This window comes from Phocoena phocoena, chromosome 1 (genome assembly GCF_963924675.1).
Source record: "Phocoena phocoena chromosome 1, mPhoPho1.1, whole genome shotgun sequence".
NCBI classification, from domain to species: Eukaryota; Metazoa; Chordata; class Mammalia; order Artiodactyla; family Phocoenidae; genus Phocoena; species Phocoena phocoena.
Genome location: NC_089219.1, coordinates 125,635,424 through 125,649,526, shown reverse-complemented (window position 1 = coordinate 125,649,526; position 14,103 = coordinate 125,635,424). Strand labels below are relative to the sequence as shown.

The window sequence follows — 14,103 nt, the reverse complement described above, 5'->3', positions numbered from 1 at the left end:
CCTGATTAATTAACAACATAAAGGAACCAAAGAGTCTGTGAGCACCTTATATGAACACACGCACACCCACACAGCACACTCCAGAAGATCAGACATTTCCAAAAATGGGACTCCAGGCTCCAACAGGTTACAGAGATATAAGTGAGGGAACACGGAGCAGATTCCTTTTTCTGATTGTGTTGATGCTGTTGATGGATTACGGTTTTATTCTTTTGGGATTATGGATCTGAGAGATTTTTAGTCTTCAATCTTTTGAGGAATTTATGTTCAATAGATGTTCTTGGGATGTTTATCAATGGTATATGGAAAGAAGTTTTGTACTCAGGTTAACTTGAGGAAACACCTGTCAATTGAGGAGAAAAAAAAAAAAGCACAACATGAGAATTTTGAGTTAAGTTTTATTTGGGACGAAATAAGGACTATAGCCTGAGAGACAGCTTCTCAGATAGCTCCGAGAAACTGCTCTGAAAAGGTGGGGTTGGGGGGTCAGTCTATATGTGATTTTGGTGAAGGGGGATACATGCAATCAGGCACACATTTTGGCAGAGGCTTGCTGCTAGTCACAAGGAGCAGATGTCTCCGTTAATGATTTTAGTGCTTTTCTGGATATGAGAAGATGCAAGAATTTGGGCTCATAAAATCTCCTGAAAATATTTATCTGAAGGCCTGTTCTGCCAGTTTTTCTCAGAGCAGAGTGCCTCATTCCTGATCTCCACACTGAACTCCTTTCACGGTGTGTTGAAGGTCAGCAACTGCAGTGGCTAGTGACTTAATTCTTGTAGAGGCAGATGGCAAGTGACAATTCTTAGCTGGCACACAGGGCTAAGTGAGGTTTAATGGCTATCTTTTTCATAGTACTTTTCAGAGACTTTGACAAGCTATGTCACCATGATTCTCCAACAGAAGGAGGATGGTATGATCATTTCCTAAATACATTTGACTATAGTACCTTTTTTTAAATGGAGGCTCTCATTGTATAAATATTCCATAGAACAATTTATGACTTGATGAGTTAAATACAATTATTTAGAAAATATAGAAAATTAAATCCAGTTTTGCCTAAATGGTGAAGACAGAAGCATCAACCAGTAAATGTAAGCATACAGGAAATCTTATAGATTCTTGATCTATTCCCTTTTTTAATCTATCCTCCATTTTACCACCTCCTATTCCAGCCTATCCACTAGGGATAATAAAAGCTATCATTTATTGAGTCTTCACTATGTGCCAGGCTCTGTTTTAAGTGTTTTAACCCTCGTAATAATCCTATGAAATCAGCACTATTATTATTCTAATTTTATAAATGAGGCAACCTAAGGCACAGAGAAATTGAAGAATTTCCCCATGGTCACCTATATAGTAAGTGGTAAAGCCAGTATACAAATGCATACCAGGCAGAGCTACACTTCTAACTACCACATCAGTGTCTACCCCAGAGAGCAAGAAGGGGAGAGAGAGAAAGATAGAGAGAGCACTTGACTAGTCTTCTCTCCTCTTTCACCCGCTGCTTATGACAGGTTAATTTGCCAATACTCCTCTCACCCATCCATCTCTGCACCCACGCATCTCCTCTACCCAGGCTTCAGAGAAATGGGAATCCACTCTTCCGTCATACAGCACCTGGTGCTCCTGGTTAAGATCATCTCAGTCTAGCCATGTGGCCTTTTGTTTCCTTACTCTATAATGTGAAACTTCTTCCCAAATACCTCATTCAGCAGTTCCACCTTGATGAGAGAAATCACAAGTTTCAGGAGGAAGCAAATTATACAGCCTTAGCAATTACTCTAGGTAGCACAGTGTGAAAGGAAATCAACATATATTACTTGTATTTGATTGAAATTTCTTTTGGAAGGATTGAGGGGAGAGGCGGTGGGGGGGGTGCAAATTTCTCTCAGCAGAGATTCCTCTAAATTTCCTTCCTAGCTTCCAAAATAATAATTCCAGGTCACCGCTCTGGCCTTCCACTTTCAGCAGTCTGTTCCAATTTTTACTACTTCCTCCCAAAGAAAGAAAAAAATCTTTTTGACCTTCTCCCTCGACCTCTCTCATCAAACTCCACCTTGCTGTCATGCTTGGGCACTCCTAACTCCCACACAAAACCTTTTCTTTCACCTCATTTCTTTTTTTTTTTTCCCATTATGGATTCATATCTTTGCTCCTCTCTGCCTCTCACTGCCGTGTGACAAATCCCTCTTAAAATAACACTGGTGACTCACCCAGTGGATACTGTATTCCCTTTATGTATACCTTTTTTCCCCAAGGGGCATAAGGTTTCACAGATATTCAGTTTTATTTTTACCTCATCCTTGTAAAAAGATAGTCTGTCAAACAGGGATAGAAATGTAGTTTGGGCTTTAAGTCTGAATTATTTGAGTATTAAGGTTGATAATCAGTTTTTTCATCTTTCAGACCTCCTCCTTCTCTGCATCTCTTCCTTGGTACTATTTATTTTCTTCAGAGTCTATTAGTAACCACACTAAAATCTTACCAATCAGTCGTGCTGTTTCTTAACCATCCACCCAAGCTGGAAACCTCAGTGCAGTTTCAACTCCTCCAACTAACTTGTTCTCCACATCCAGTTGATAACCAAGCCATTCTAATTCTGTCTCAGGCCCCTCACTGCTACAGCCTAATTCAGGCCACCATATCCTCCAGCCTGGACCCATCTTTTCCAACCTGACTCAGTGTTCACTTCACTATTCCCCTCCACCCTCAACCATTTTCTGCCCTCCTCCAAGTCAAATCTGATTATGCTGCTCCCTGGGACCCACTATTTAAAATCACACCCTTTGGCATGGCACTCTGGGTGATCTCAATCTAGCCTTGGCTTCCTTTCCTCTGTGATTCCTGAGCTCTATATCCCAGCTACCCCAGAAATGAGCAGTTTCCCTGAACAGGCCTTGATTTACCTGCCTCTGTTCTTTCTCATTCACACAGTTCCCTCTGGCAGGAGTGTCCACCCCTACTGTTTCATCCTGGCATTTTTCTTCTCAGGTTTAAAGGTACAGTTTTTATATCACCTTTTCTGCAGAGCTTTTCCTAACTTTCCCAGCACAGATTTAAATATTCTCTCTTCTGCATTCCTATAGCTCTTTATGATAACTGCTAAGGTACAGATACGTATAATGTAGTGTATATTCCCCAAAAATTTATTGGAAGCCTATGATGTGCCAGGCACTATACCAGGTACTAGCTACACAGAGATCAAATTTGCAGTCCCTACCCTGACTACTAAGTAAGATAGAAAGTAAAGAAAAATAAGTTTGTATTTCAGAGTAATATGAATGATAGTAGAGGTAAGCCCAGGGGCTGAATGGGCCCATGAGAGGGGTGTCACCTAGGCTGGGGACATCAGAAAGGTCTCTAAGAGGAGGTGAGCCCTGAGCTAAGTTGTTTGGAACATTCAAGTGGGAAAGGCTTCGGTGACTGCACTTTCTCCCCATGAGATCATGGGCTTTATGATAGCAGACTAGATCCTGTGCTCCTTGTAGTAGGCAGGTGCTCCACAAATATTCAGAAAATTGAATAACTGATATCAAGTTTATTGCTTCTCAACCCTGCCTTCCCCTTCCTCTTGGTGGTTGGCTTCAATCTTGACTACACAGATCCAATCTCAGCTCAGCCAATAAAAAAGTGTAAATAATAAAGCAAGTCCCATAAATGCAATATTCTCCCATCTCAAACCTGGCTCCCCACATCCAAAGAAGCAGTGATTGGATTTGCTGGTCTGAGGCATTTGGCATGTACAGCGGGGCTACACAGCCAGAGTTAGGCAATTATGCATCGTTAATGTGCTCTTGGGCTAAGCAGAAAAAAAACATGAGGAAAAGGAAAAATGTGTCACAGCATGCCAGGCCAAGTTCAAAAGTTATCAAGCCCAGAGCCACTTCCCAACTGTCTTCCCAGCTCCTGTCTTCCTCTCTGCACACCGTTTACCACCTGGCAGCCAGCGTCATTTCCCACTACCTTTAGGATGGAGTAAAACTCCTCCATCTGGCAGACAAAGCCATTGGTGATCTCCTCCATCTCTCTAACCTCACCTTTTGCTCACACTCTCTTTTTTGTCAAAGCTTAGCTTTGTCCCTCAGTCATATTAAACTACTTTCATTTCCTTAATGCATCTGGATTTCTCTCGCCTGCTGGTCTTTTCATGTGTTGCTTGTTCCTTTGCCTGGATTGCACTGAACTCCCCTGGATAACTCTGACTCATTCTTTTGGTCTCAGGTTAAAAGGTATTTTCAAGGGGAAGCCTGTCCTGACCCTCTCCACCTGCTAAGACCTGGACAGGTTTGCTCCTGTCTGCCCAAACTTCACACTCCCTGCTTCCCCTATCATCACAGGTTACAGTATTGTTGAAATTGTCTGCTTAGTTGGGTAAGCTCCCTGAAGGTGAGGATTGTGTCTGGTTTCACCACTGCGTTCCAGTGCTCAGTAAAGTGTCTGAACTACGTTAGGCACTCAGTAAGAATCTGTTGGTTGAGTGAGTAGATAAAAGAACTCTGGGGTGGAGTGGAAGGTTGGGGTTAGCAGATGCAAACGATTATATATAGAATGGATAAAAAACAAAATCCTACTGTATAGCACAGAGAACTATATTCAATCTCCTGTGATAAACCATAATGGGAAAGAATATAAAAAAGAATATACATATATAATATACACATATATAAAAAATTGAATCACTTTGCTGTACAGCAGTAATAACACAACATTGTAAATCAACTGTACTTCAATATAAGAAAATAAATATAAATAAATAAATAAATACCCTGGAGTAAGGAATAGAAGGCACATCTTATCAGAATGTAAGCTCTGTGAAAGCAGGGGCTTTGTTCTGCTTATGGTTACAGCCTCTGGCATATAAGACACCCTCAACAAATATTTACTGAATGAATGAGCTAATTAATTAATTAGGTTGGTTAAATGAAAATATCATGTAGGTCTTAGTAGACTTTTCATGGATATATTACATATGGTTTGGTCTTCAGGAAACTGGCTCCTAAAGCAACGAAGGCAGCATGACATAGTGGTCAAGAGCATGAACTTGGAGCCAGGCTTCCATGGGTTCAAATCTGAACTCTATTCAACACAAGCCAATAGTTTATGTCTTAGGTGTTTTGTCTTTAACTGAGGTCTATAATGTGATTAAATGTCTTAACATTTGCAAATCAATGAAATAGTGCTGGTTACATAGTAAAAACTATTTAAGTATTTGCTATAGACAACAGAACAATATTACAAAATGGAAAGTCAAGAAGTATTGTCCACAGTTGACCAAATAAGAAATAAATGATAGGTATATTACCTAAATCTACAAACATAGATAATTAAAATATCAACATAATTATATGTAGAGAATGGAAGAAGTGAACTAAATCCTCGTGTATCATAAAGGCAGCCACAAACAATGCCCCAAATTCATAGCCCAGGAATTAATGGTGACCAAACATTGCTGATTTGAAGGTGACTATCAGAAGAACCATCAGCTAAAAGAGTTAAAGCAGTTGTCTGTGAGGAGGAAGGTTAGAAAACAGGAAGAATAGGGCAGGAAATTATCCATTTTCATTAGTACTCCTTTTGTACTACTTAAACTTTTGACCATGTTCATGTATTACTTTGATAAAATAAAAATATTTTTTAAATAATTGCATAGAAAAAGGCAAATGGGAAGTACTTGTTATAGTCTTCAAATACTTCTAATTTATTTGTAAAAATCTGAGACTGGTGAGATAATGTGGCCCTGCTCAGAGATTGCCTACATCATACCCACTCTAAGAAGACTTGTACATTATCACTCTCCTTCCTGAGGCTGAGATATCATAGAAAGTTGCTATCTGAGATCAGGCTCAGTTTCTCAATAACTGTGTGCTCTTAGCCAAGACAATCAAGCTCTCTGTGGCTCAGTTTTCTCACCAATTAAATTGCAGTAACTCACTTGATTGTTTTATACTCACTTGATTGTTACATCAAATATCTAGGAAAGAATAGAATACGCTACAAATGTTACAATCACAGTGGAAGAATTTCCTAGAGAAGAGAGAAATACATGACACCATCTTTCTTCAAACTTAGGATGCATCCTCCATTTCTTATTAATAATAGTCATTCATAATTATATATAAATTCAGAAAAAAATTTAGAGAACATTCTCAGGATAATTATTCCCTTCTCTCTTGAGCATGCCCATATTATTACCTGTTTCAAACGCTCGACTACAATTGGTTTTCTTACATCATAGTGTCATCCACTGGACTATGATTTCCTGGAGAGCAGAAGTGGTGTTTTACTTATCTTGATGTATACCAAGCTTAACACAGTGACTGTCTTATAGCAAGTACCCAAAAATGTTTGCTGAATTGAACTTTCTGTTAATAAAGTTTATTTTGTGTTATATATAATTTTAGAAATATGAAAGAGTAGAATGAAGGAAATAATGTAATATATGTTATTCCTCCCATTCATCCAACAAATATCAATTGACTCCCCACACACAGTTCTATGCTAGGCACTGGGGACCTGGTGTAATAATACACACAAGCAGCTTCCAGTCTAATTTCAGGATTGGGGTGGGGGAAGCACAGACAGGCAAATAAGCAATTTCAATATAAATTGGTAAGTTTTAGGTTAAAGTTAAGTATAAGACACCACAAGAGCACAAAAGGGGGGTCACCAGCCACTAAAAAAAATTAATATTTTGAGATCTCTTCTTCTTAGATTATTTCTTTGAATTGAATTGAAATCCATTAAACCACAGCACTATAGTTAGTAGACACAGGTCCTACCTAAATGATTCAAAACATCGAGTCAGTTAGTTAAAAGTTACGTGCACTATTTGGTTGAAACCACTTAGCATGACATAGCCACCTTAGATAATGTGCCAAGTTAGTAAACTGTGTTTACCCATATCCTTCCACATGTCGTATTATTATTAACTCATGAAAACCTCTAGGGTTTGAGAGACATTTGGGGAATGCAAGTACATGCTCATTAAGGAAACTTTCCTTTCATTTTCTGTGACTTGACTTTGCTATGTTTCACCCCTCATAAAACAGGTGTTTTCTTCTCAGTGTTTTCTTAAAAACCAGCTTTGAAAGTTATTGTGGGCAAATAGCAATAGGGAAGGATAGATGACCCCACATTTCACTATGAGGAAGTGTTTTAATGGTTTCCTCTGTGGTTCACTAGTTGGATGAGATTAGAAGTAAAGCTGATTCCAACAAACTGCCCTCAGGTAACACTCTAAAAATACTTGACATTGTGGAGTGTCCCCTTAGGACTAGAAAACAGTTAGTCCTTTCTCTTCCCTTGAAGTTATCAAGGCCTGATCAGTTCTTAACTATTTAAAGTCAGATAGAAGTGAACGTGTACATCATCAGCTACTTGGATAGTAGAGTCTTAAACACGAAGCAAATTAGAAATTTAATAAGAACAGGAGGGCATGAGTCTGGGGTGTTTAGTGACCAGATGAAGTAACTTTAATTAAAACTTTACTGCAAATTGTGATCACATTCAAAAAATGTTACTGGTGACAGTTTGGGATGTTATAACCTTACTGGCAAAAGAAAAAAAGCATGACTTGTATGATAACTAGAGTAGTGACAATTATGGAAATCACAGAAAGACAGTGAGATCATTGCCCAATTTGAGGAGAACTGATTTTTGTTTGAATAAAGGATCCTTTCATCAAAAGTCTAATCCTTGCTACTTTGGCAAATGAAAGAAGTGGCAAGTTATATTTGTTTTCTTTCCTTTACAGGACATCAAATGAAACACAGAGGTATGTGTTTGCTCCAGATCAAACTTGAATGAAGCCACTTTTTGAGTAGCAAACCCTCAGTATGGGGACCAAATAATTGTTGGATGATTTTCTTGCTTATTCCATAAAAAAAGAACTCCATTATGAAGACAGGCTGAAATAGATATTAAATTGTCATTATCACAGGTGTCAACTATGACTCATGTGTAGGTTGAAATAGATATTAAATTGTCATTATCAGAGGTGCCAACTATGACTCATGTGTAGAGAACCATTTCACTCTAGAACCTAAAAATGATGAATATATCTTTCATCGCTGATAAACATTGACCAGAATCTCTCCCATTATGGATACCATCAACAAAGTACAGTTAGGACAGAAACAGAACACAAATGATGTATTATTTTTCCCAATATGTAATGAATAAACTTTGGGACTATTCTTAATAATAAATATTTATTAATTAGAGCATCTAAATGAATATGAAAGACATAAAAATATTAAAAAAATAATTTGACTCAAGCAGCACTTTATAAAAGGTGAATATAATGTAATTAGTCCATGAGCTTTAAAGGGAAATGAGCTGCCTGGCTAGTGAGGGGACAAGATGCCAGAGGGTCACTACCCACTCAGGGTCACAGCTGTATTGCTGGATTGTTGGGCTCCTGTAGGCTTGGTCTGGCTCACATTTCTCCTGGTGGACTTTATTGTTCGGACTGCTTTGTTCACCCATTCAACTTGTGGATCAGCACAGACTTTAAGGCCACGTCTGGTAATAAATCTGCAATGCAAAGAAAAAATAGACAAAGTTAGCCACATCCTCAAAGTCTTGGGACCCGAAGTTAAGATCAGATCATATATAAGAGATCTTGTGCAGAAATGACTGGACAAAACAGTCTTTCAGATTCAGGAGAACATAAATGAAAATCTTTCCTCTGCAATCTATTTTCCCATAACTGAGAAATAGCTCCAGGTAATACCCAGATCCCTGGTTCAGCATAACTTGCAGGCTCCTTTTCTCATCATTGCTACCAGGTGATGTAATTAAACTGGACATTTGAGGTCATCTAGTCCAATTATTACATATCATCTTCTTTTCCAAATTAAAACACACTCATCTTATTTTCTGGACAAAAGGTAATTTCTTTATCATAGTTTTGGGGGTAAAGTTGCAATTGTGTGTTGGGAAGAGTTACTATTCTGAAGATGAGATCCTGGAAAGAGAACGGTACCATGAAGGCTAGTTGTTGACACTATTCCTCGAGATATGGCAACTGATAAAATATGGCACTCTACTCCAGCCCACCATAAGGGCAGAGAAAGGCAGGGAAGGGGAAGGATGGGAAGGAAGGCATCCCACACCAGTGTGTCTCTATGGTCAAATCCTGATCTGAAACAGCCAGCTCTAAACCTAACCCTCGGGACTGAACATACTATTCATCTGGTTCCCAGTTAGATTCTTCTGCTAAGATAAAGCAGAAAGGAGGGTGATAGTCTTCACTCGGTTGCCAATTTTTTGTCATAAACATTGTTTGGGGCTACGTAAAGGCATGGTTCATATGGAAGAACAGAAAGACTATTGGCTATGTTGAGGTTTTCCTCCTTGTTGACATTTTTCCTGAAGAGAGCAGCATTTCTATATACTGTGTTCCATCAAGCCCAGATTTGGGGGAGAGCAACTCACATCACTGCTTTCATGGGGCCCTCCTTGATGGTGTAGGTCTTGATGTTTTTAATTGGCAGTCGCCGGGTAGTCAGACTCACACAGATGTTCTTGTCTAGGACTTCAGTCCCCACACCTGGTAAAGAAAACCAAACAAACAAAAATAAAATATAATTGTTAATACTATCAATGTTAGAGTGCTGTAAATAAAATAAAGAGTGATCTGATAAAGAGTAATTTGGGGAAGGCAACACTAAATGCGGGAGAGGTAGTTCATTTTTGACTGAATAAATAAAGGTGTCCTCATTTTAAATGGTAAAATGTGAAATATGTAAGGGAAGTAGTTCATTAAATACTCATCCTCAATAGAAATGGCCCCGGAGGATTAAACCTTCTAAGTTTAGAGAACATCTTACATTGGAGAAGGGAAAATAACTTGGGAGAGTTAATAATAGTAAGGGTTTTCTAAAATCTAAAAAGGGTTTCTAAGTGCTGATTTATTCCTAAGCTGGAGACTGGCATTTGCTACTCAGGGAAGCAAGTATTCTCAGAGAATATTTCTCAGAGAAATATTCAGCAAAAAAGCATCTTAAATAATAGCCAATGTTGATGAAGTTTGAGCTATAGTGTTGCTGGTATCAGAAGGCTTTTTATAAACATGAAACTGACCAGGTGTCCACTACCATTGCTCTTCAGCTCTCCTTCTCTCCATCACACAATATCCAGCCTACACATTCTTAATCCTCTACATTTGCCAACTTACTTTTAATGCTGAACTGTCGCTGAACGCAGTGAAAGAGGGAAATACCCAAGTGTCTACAGCCTTCCTCAGTCTTATTTCCCCTACCCGTACATGGGTTTCTACCAAATGGCAGCCTGTTTTCTCAGACAAATGCCAGCCAGCCATGGTTAAGACATTTGGCCTAAAGTTTTTTTTTCATCAATATTTTTTTTTAATTTGGGGCACAATTTTAGGGAGTTCCAGATATTGCCATCTCTATTTACGGACACCCTTGGCATCCACGATCAGGTTCAGATATTCTAGTCTAAGTAATAAGTCTACGGATTAGGAGGTTGAAAGGAGAGTTAACTGACACATTAATTATACCCAAAGGATATTCCCTCTTGTGGCCAGAGCCACAAGGAGAAATATACTCCAACCAGCTTGGAAAAAATGATCTTTGAAGAAATATGTGTAGAATGCTCAGGTAAGTCTCAGTGTAGTTAAGTCTCATCTGGGTATGTCTTGTAGGCTTATCTGACTGTATATAAGATGTTGATATTTGTTAGCACTTATGGTCTCTTATAAACTCAAGAAATTGATCATCAGTGGGAACAACATTCAGAGCAGTAATAACAGACTCTCTTACACATTTAATTTAAAATTGATTTCCTGGGTGTAAAGGTGTGAGCTACCAGTCATTTTTGTTTTAATAGAACATTGCTTTGTTTCAGAACATAAACCATCTACTTCAATCCCACTTTGTGAACTCTCAAAATTTTTGAGAATTTATCAAGGTCAATATTAAATAGGCAAAAGCTTCAAAGGTATATACAATCGTCATCACCATTCCACAGCTAACATTAATCAAGAAGTTAGGACTTGTGTGGAAACCTGATAAGTGATCATAAGATTTACCTCATTTTAATCCCAGGTAAGGGTATCGGTTATTACATTCTTCTTATAGATAAGTAAGCACAGGCACAGAGAGGCGAAGAAATTTACCCCAAATCACCCAATTGTGAAAAATAGGAGCCCAGACTGTAACCAAGTTTTATCTTCGAAATCTACAGTCTCCTAGAGTCAAATTATTCCCATTTTGCACATGGGAAGCCTGAGGCTTAGGTCGGAGAAAGTATACTCCAGTCAAAGCCTGAGTTAAAACCAAAATGTGTGGCCACTGCCTGCATACATAGATGCTCCTTATCTCATAAATAAGCTTTTGACTTACCTTCCACAGTGTATGCAGCGAGACAGCAGATCCCGAGGAAGGCCAGGATGAGAAGTCTCATGGCTGAGGTCCTGATGAGCTGTGCAGCGAGAGGCTGAGGAACTGATCCTTTCAGTCTCTTTTATTCCTCCAATGATCAGCACACTTCCTGTGGTGAGAGGGCGCTTTCGAGGTGGGTGTGGAATCACGGAAAGTCTTTGCAATACTGATGCTTTCTTTGGTTGAAAAAAAAAGTTCCTTTGTCCCCACTCATACTAACCCAACACCTTGTGGCCTTTTCTCCTCCTCCTGTGGTTAATGTGTCCGTGAAACCAAATACGTGCACAGAAGAAACATAGTGGTCTCATCTCCTGCCACCAGTCTAAATTAAAACCTTCCACTGCACACATGCCAGTGTCATGGCCCAGCACAGGGACAGTGTAAAGGAAACAAGGTGGAGTGGTCCCTGTGGTCCATCTCCCCCACCTGCCTCATGTAACATCAGCTGTGACGTGAGGCTTCCACCACTGTGGATCCTAAGCCCAGTGATACCTTAGGGAGGTGAAGGGATGCTGTTGCTTCCCTGAGTTCCTCACTCCTCTGCCTTAATCTTCTTATTTCTCTCCTCTGCCCTCATTCAAGTGATCGCCTTTCTTTACACCAGCCTCCCCACATACCCAAGAAACATTTCAATAATGATGATTGGAGCCTGTCTATATGCACAGGTTTGCCTTATTTTAACTTAATACATACCTTTTTAAAAGATTTTGAAAAGTTGTCCTGACATAAAATTTTGGAAAAAAGAAAAAGGAAATTATCTATAATCTTACAATTCTGACTGCTTTCGTTTTTAATGTTTTTCAGTGAGTCTCTATTGTTATACATGTTTTGCAGAGTTGTGACAATTATAAATACTATTTTTACATCTATGTAAATATGCTGCCATGTTTCTTCATAATCTTCCTGTTTCTACTCTGAATAAACACATACACAGACACATTAAACCATTCCCTTTTAACTTATTTTTATGTAAACCACATCTATAAGGTAAATTTTCATTAAATACACTGAATCTTTTGCTTTTAATCATCAGGAGTAGGATTACTAGGCAAAATCATATGATCATCTTTATAACTCTTGCTACATATTGACATATATACTTCCCAAAATGTAATTTCCATTTGCAATGCTTCCAGCAGGGTTTCACTGTAATTGTTGCAAGACAACCTCTCTGTCGCTCAATTTGCTTTTTTGGGTTTTGTCTTGTTTTGTTTAATATAGGTATGTATAAAATACATTTATTAATTATATGTGTAGCTAAAAGGTTTTTTCATTACTATTCAGGGATATGAAAATAATATTCTGATTAAATATATGTATAGCTAAAAGTTTTTGCCATTGCTATTAAGGATATGAAAACAAATTCCTATATTTCTAAGAAAATTATAGGTTAAGCTCTAAGATAGTTTTCATTAGTGGCATTTAATTTACCACCCAGGTTTTACTCAGAAATTCAAATAGCTTTTTAGTTATCTCCACCTAGCTACACCATCAGTTCTTAAACTCTGAACACACCATTCCACTCAAAATGCTTCTCTTCCTATTACTCCTTGACATGGAATAATGTGTTGTCATCTATTCAGTTTCCAAATACAGATTACTTGCATCATCTTAGACATTGCTAGTCACCCATATGTTGTTCTCAACCAAGCTGGACTAAGTATACCTTCAAAGTAGCTCTTCTATATGTCTTCTCCTCTCTCTCCACACTGCTCAAGGCAGGACCTCATCACTCCTTGTTAGGACTACTGCAGTATACCAACTGATTCCCCAGGCCTGGGTCTCCTCTCTTTCCAATGTATCCTACACAGCCTTGCCAGAATAACCTTTCTAAAGCCTTAATCTAATCAACTTGTTCTCCTGCTGAGAACCTTTTTGCTACTTCCCATTGCCTACAGGATTCATTTCAAACCTCACATTGTCATAACTAAAGGTGTTCAAGATATAACACGTTTTTCTTTCAAGACTCATCTTTCACCACTCATGCACATTCTCCAAAACCTCTAGCCTTAATATCTGCGCGATCATCCAAATGGGCCATTCTCTTTTCTTCTCCCAACATGGTGCTTCCTTTATCTGGAATGCCCATCTCAGCTCCCTACATAATTATTTGTAAACTCCTCCTCTTTCTACAAGTTTTTCTGAATTCTCTAGATACAATTAAGTTGTGCCATCTTCAATGACCTCTTGGAACTTTCTAGCCACCACTGTTCTATCACTAATCTCATTTTATTCTCCTACTCAATTACATTTCTGCATCTTCCACTAGATGGCAGGCTCCTTGAGAGTAGGGAATTTGCCTCAGTGTTGTCTGGGTCTCTGGCACTAGCAAAATGTTTGCTATATAGTGGTCACTCGTCAAAGGGTTTTTGAATAAATGAATTCTTTTCAAAAGACCAACATTATAATGATTGTACATTAAGTAAAGGATGAACATCTAAATACATAAAGCCAGAAGATTGTGCCTATGTCTTCCTCTCATGTTTATAGTCAAATCAGCGAATTGACCAATGGCTGAATTTTTACTTAGCATTTTGAAAGAGAATTTCTTAAACTCTGAGAATGAATTATTCATTTCAGTTTTTCCAAGCATGCACTAAAGTCTCTGATGGAGAAGAATTAAGCAACCAACAAAAATATAGAAACTTAGTACAAAATGGGCATGATCTGCTAATGTGTGGACATTGATTGA

At 38.5% G+C, this 14,103-nt stretch overlaps 1 protein-coding gene across 1 annotated transcript; it reads right to left on the bottom strand.

The window, feature by feature from the left end:
* Positions 1 to 8,376: 8,376 nt before the first annotated feature.
* Positions 8,377 to 11,434, bottom strand: LOC136133004 (lymphotactin-like). Its single transcript, XM_065890088.1, has 3 exons — positions 11,373 to 11,434; positions 9,442 to 9,556; positions 8,377 to 8,538 (listed from the first exon to the last, which is right to left on the bottom strand). The coding sequence occupies exons 1-3, from the start codon at positions 11,431 to 11,433 to the stop codon at positions 8,379 to 8,381; spliced, it is 336 nt and encodes a 111-aa protein (XP_065746160.1). The 5' UTR covers position 11,434; the 3' UTR covers positions 8,377 to 8,378.
* Between the last annotated feature and the right edge of the window lie 2,669 nt (positions 11,435 to 14,103).

Bases quoted from the DNA above. Each gene is read 5' to 3' on its own strand.
- LOC136133004 (XM_065890088.1), bottom strand. From the start codon at position 11,433: ATGAGACTTCTCATCCTGGCCTTCCTCGGGATCTGCTGTCTCGCTGCA. The intron at 9,557-11,372 runs GTAAGTCAAAAG...TTTCTTTACCAG, and splicing joins CGCTGCATACACTGTGGAAG to GTGTGGGGACTGAAGTCCTA. The intron at 8,539-9,441 runs GTGAGTTGCTCT...TTTGCATTGCAG, and splicing joins GGCCCCATGAAAGCAGTGAT to ATTTATTACCAGACGTGGCC.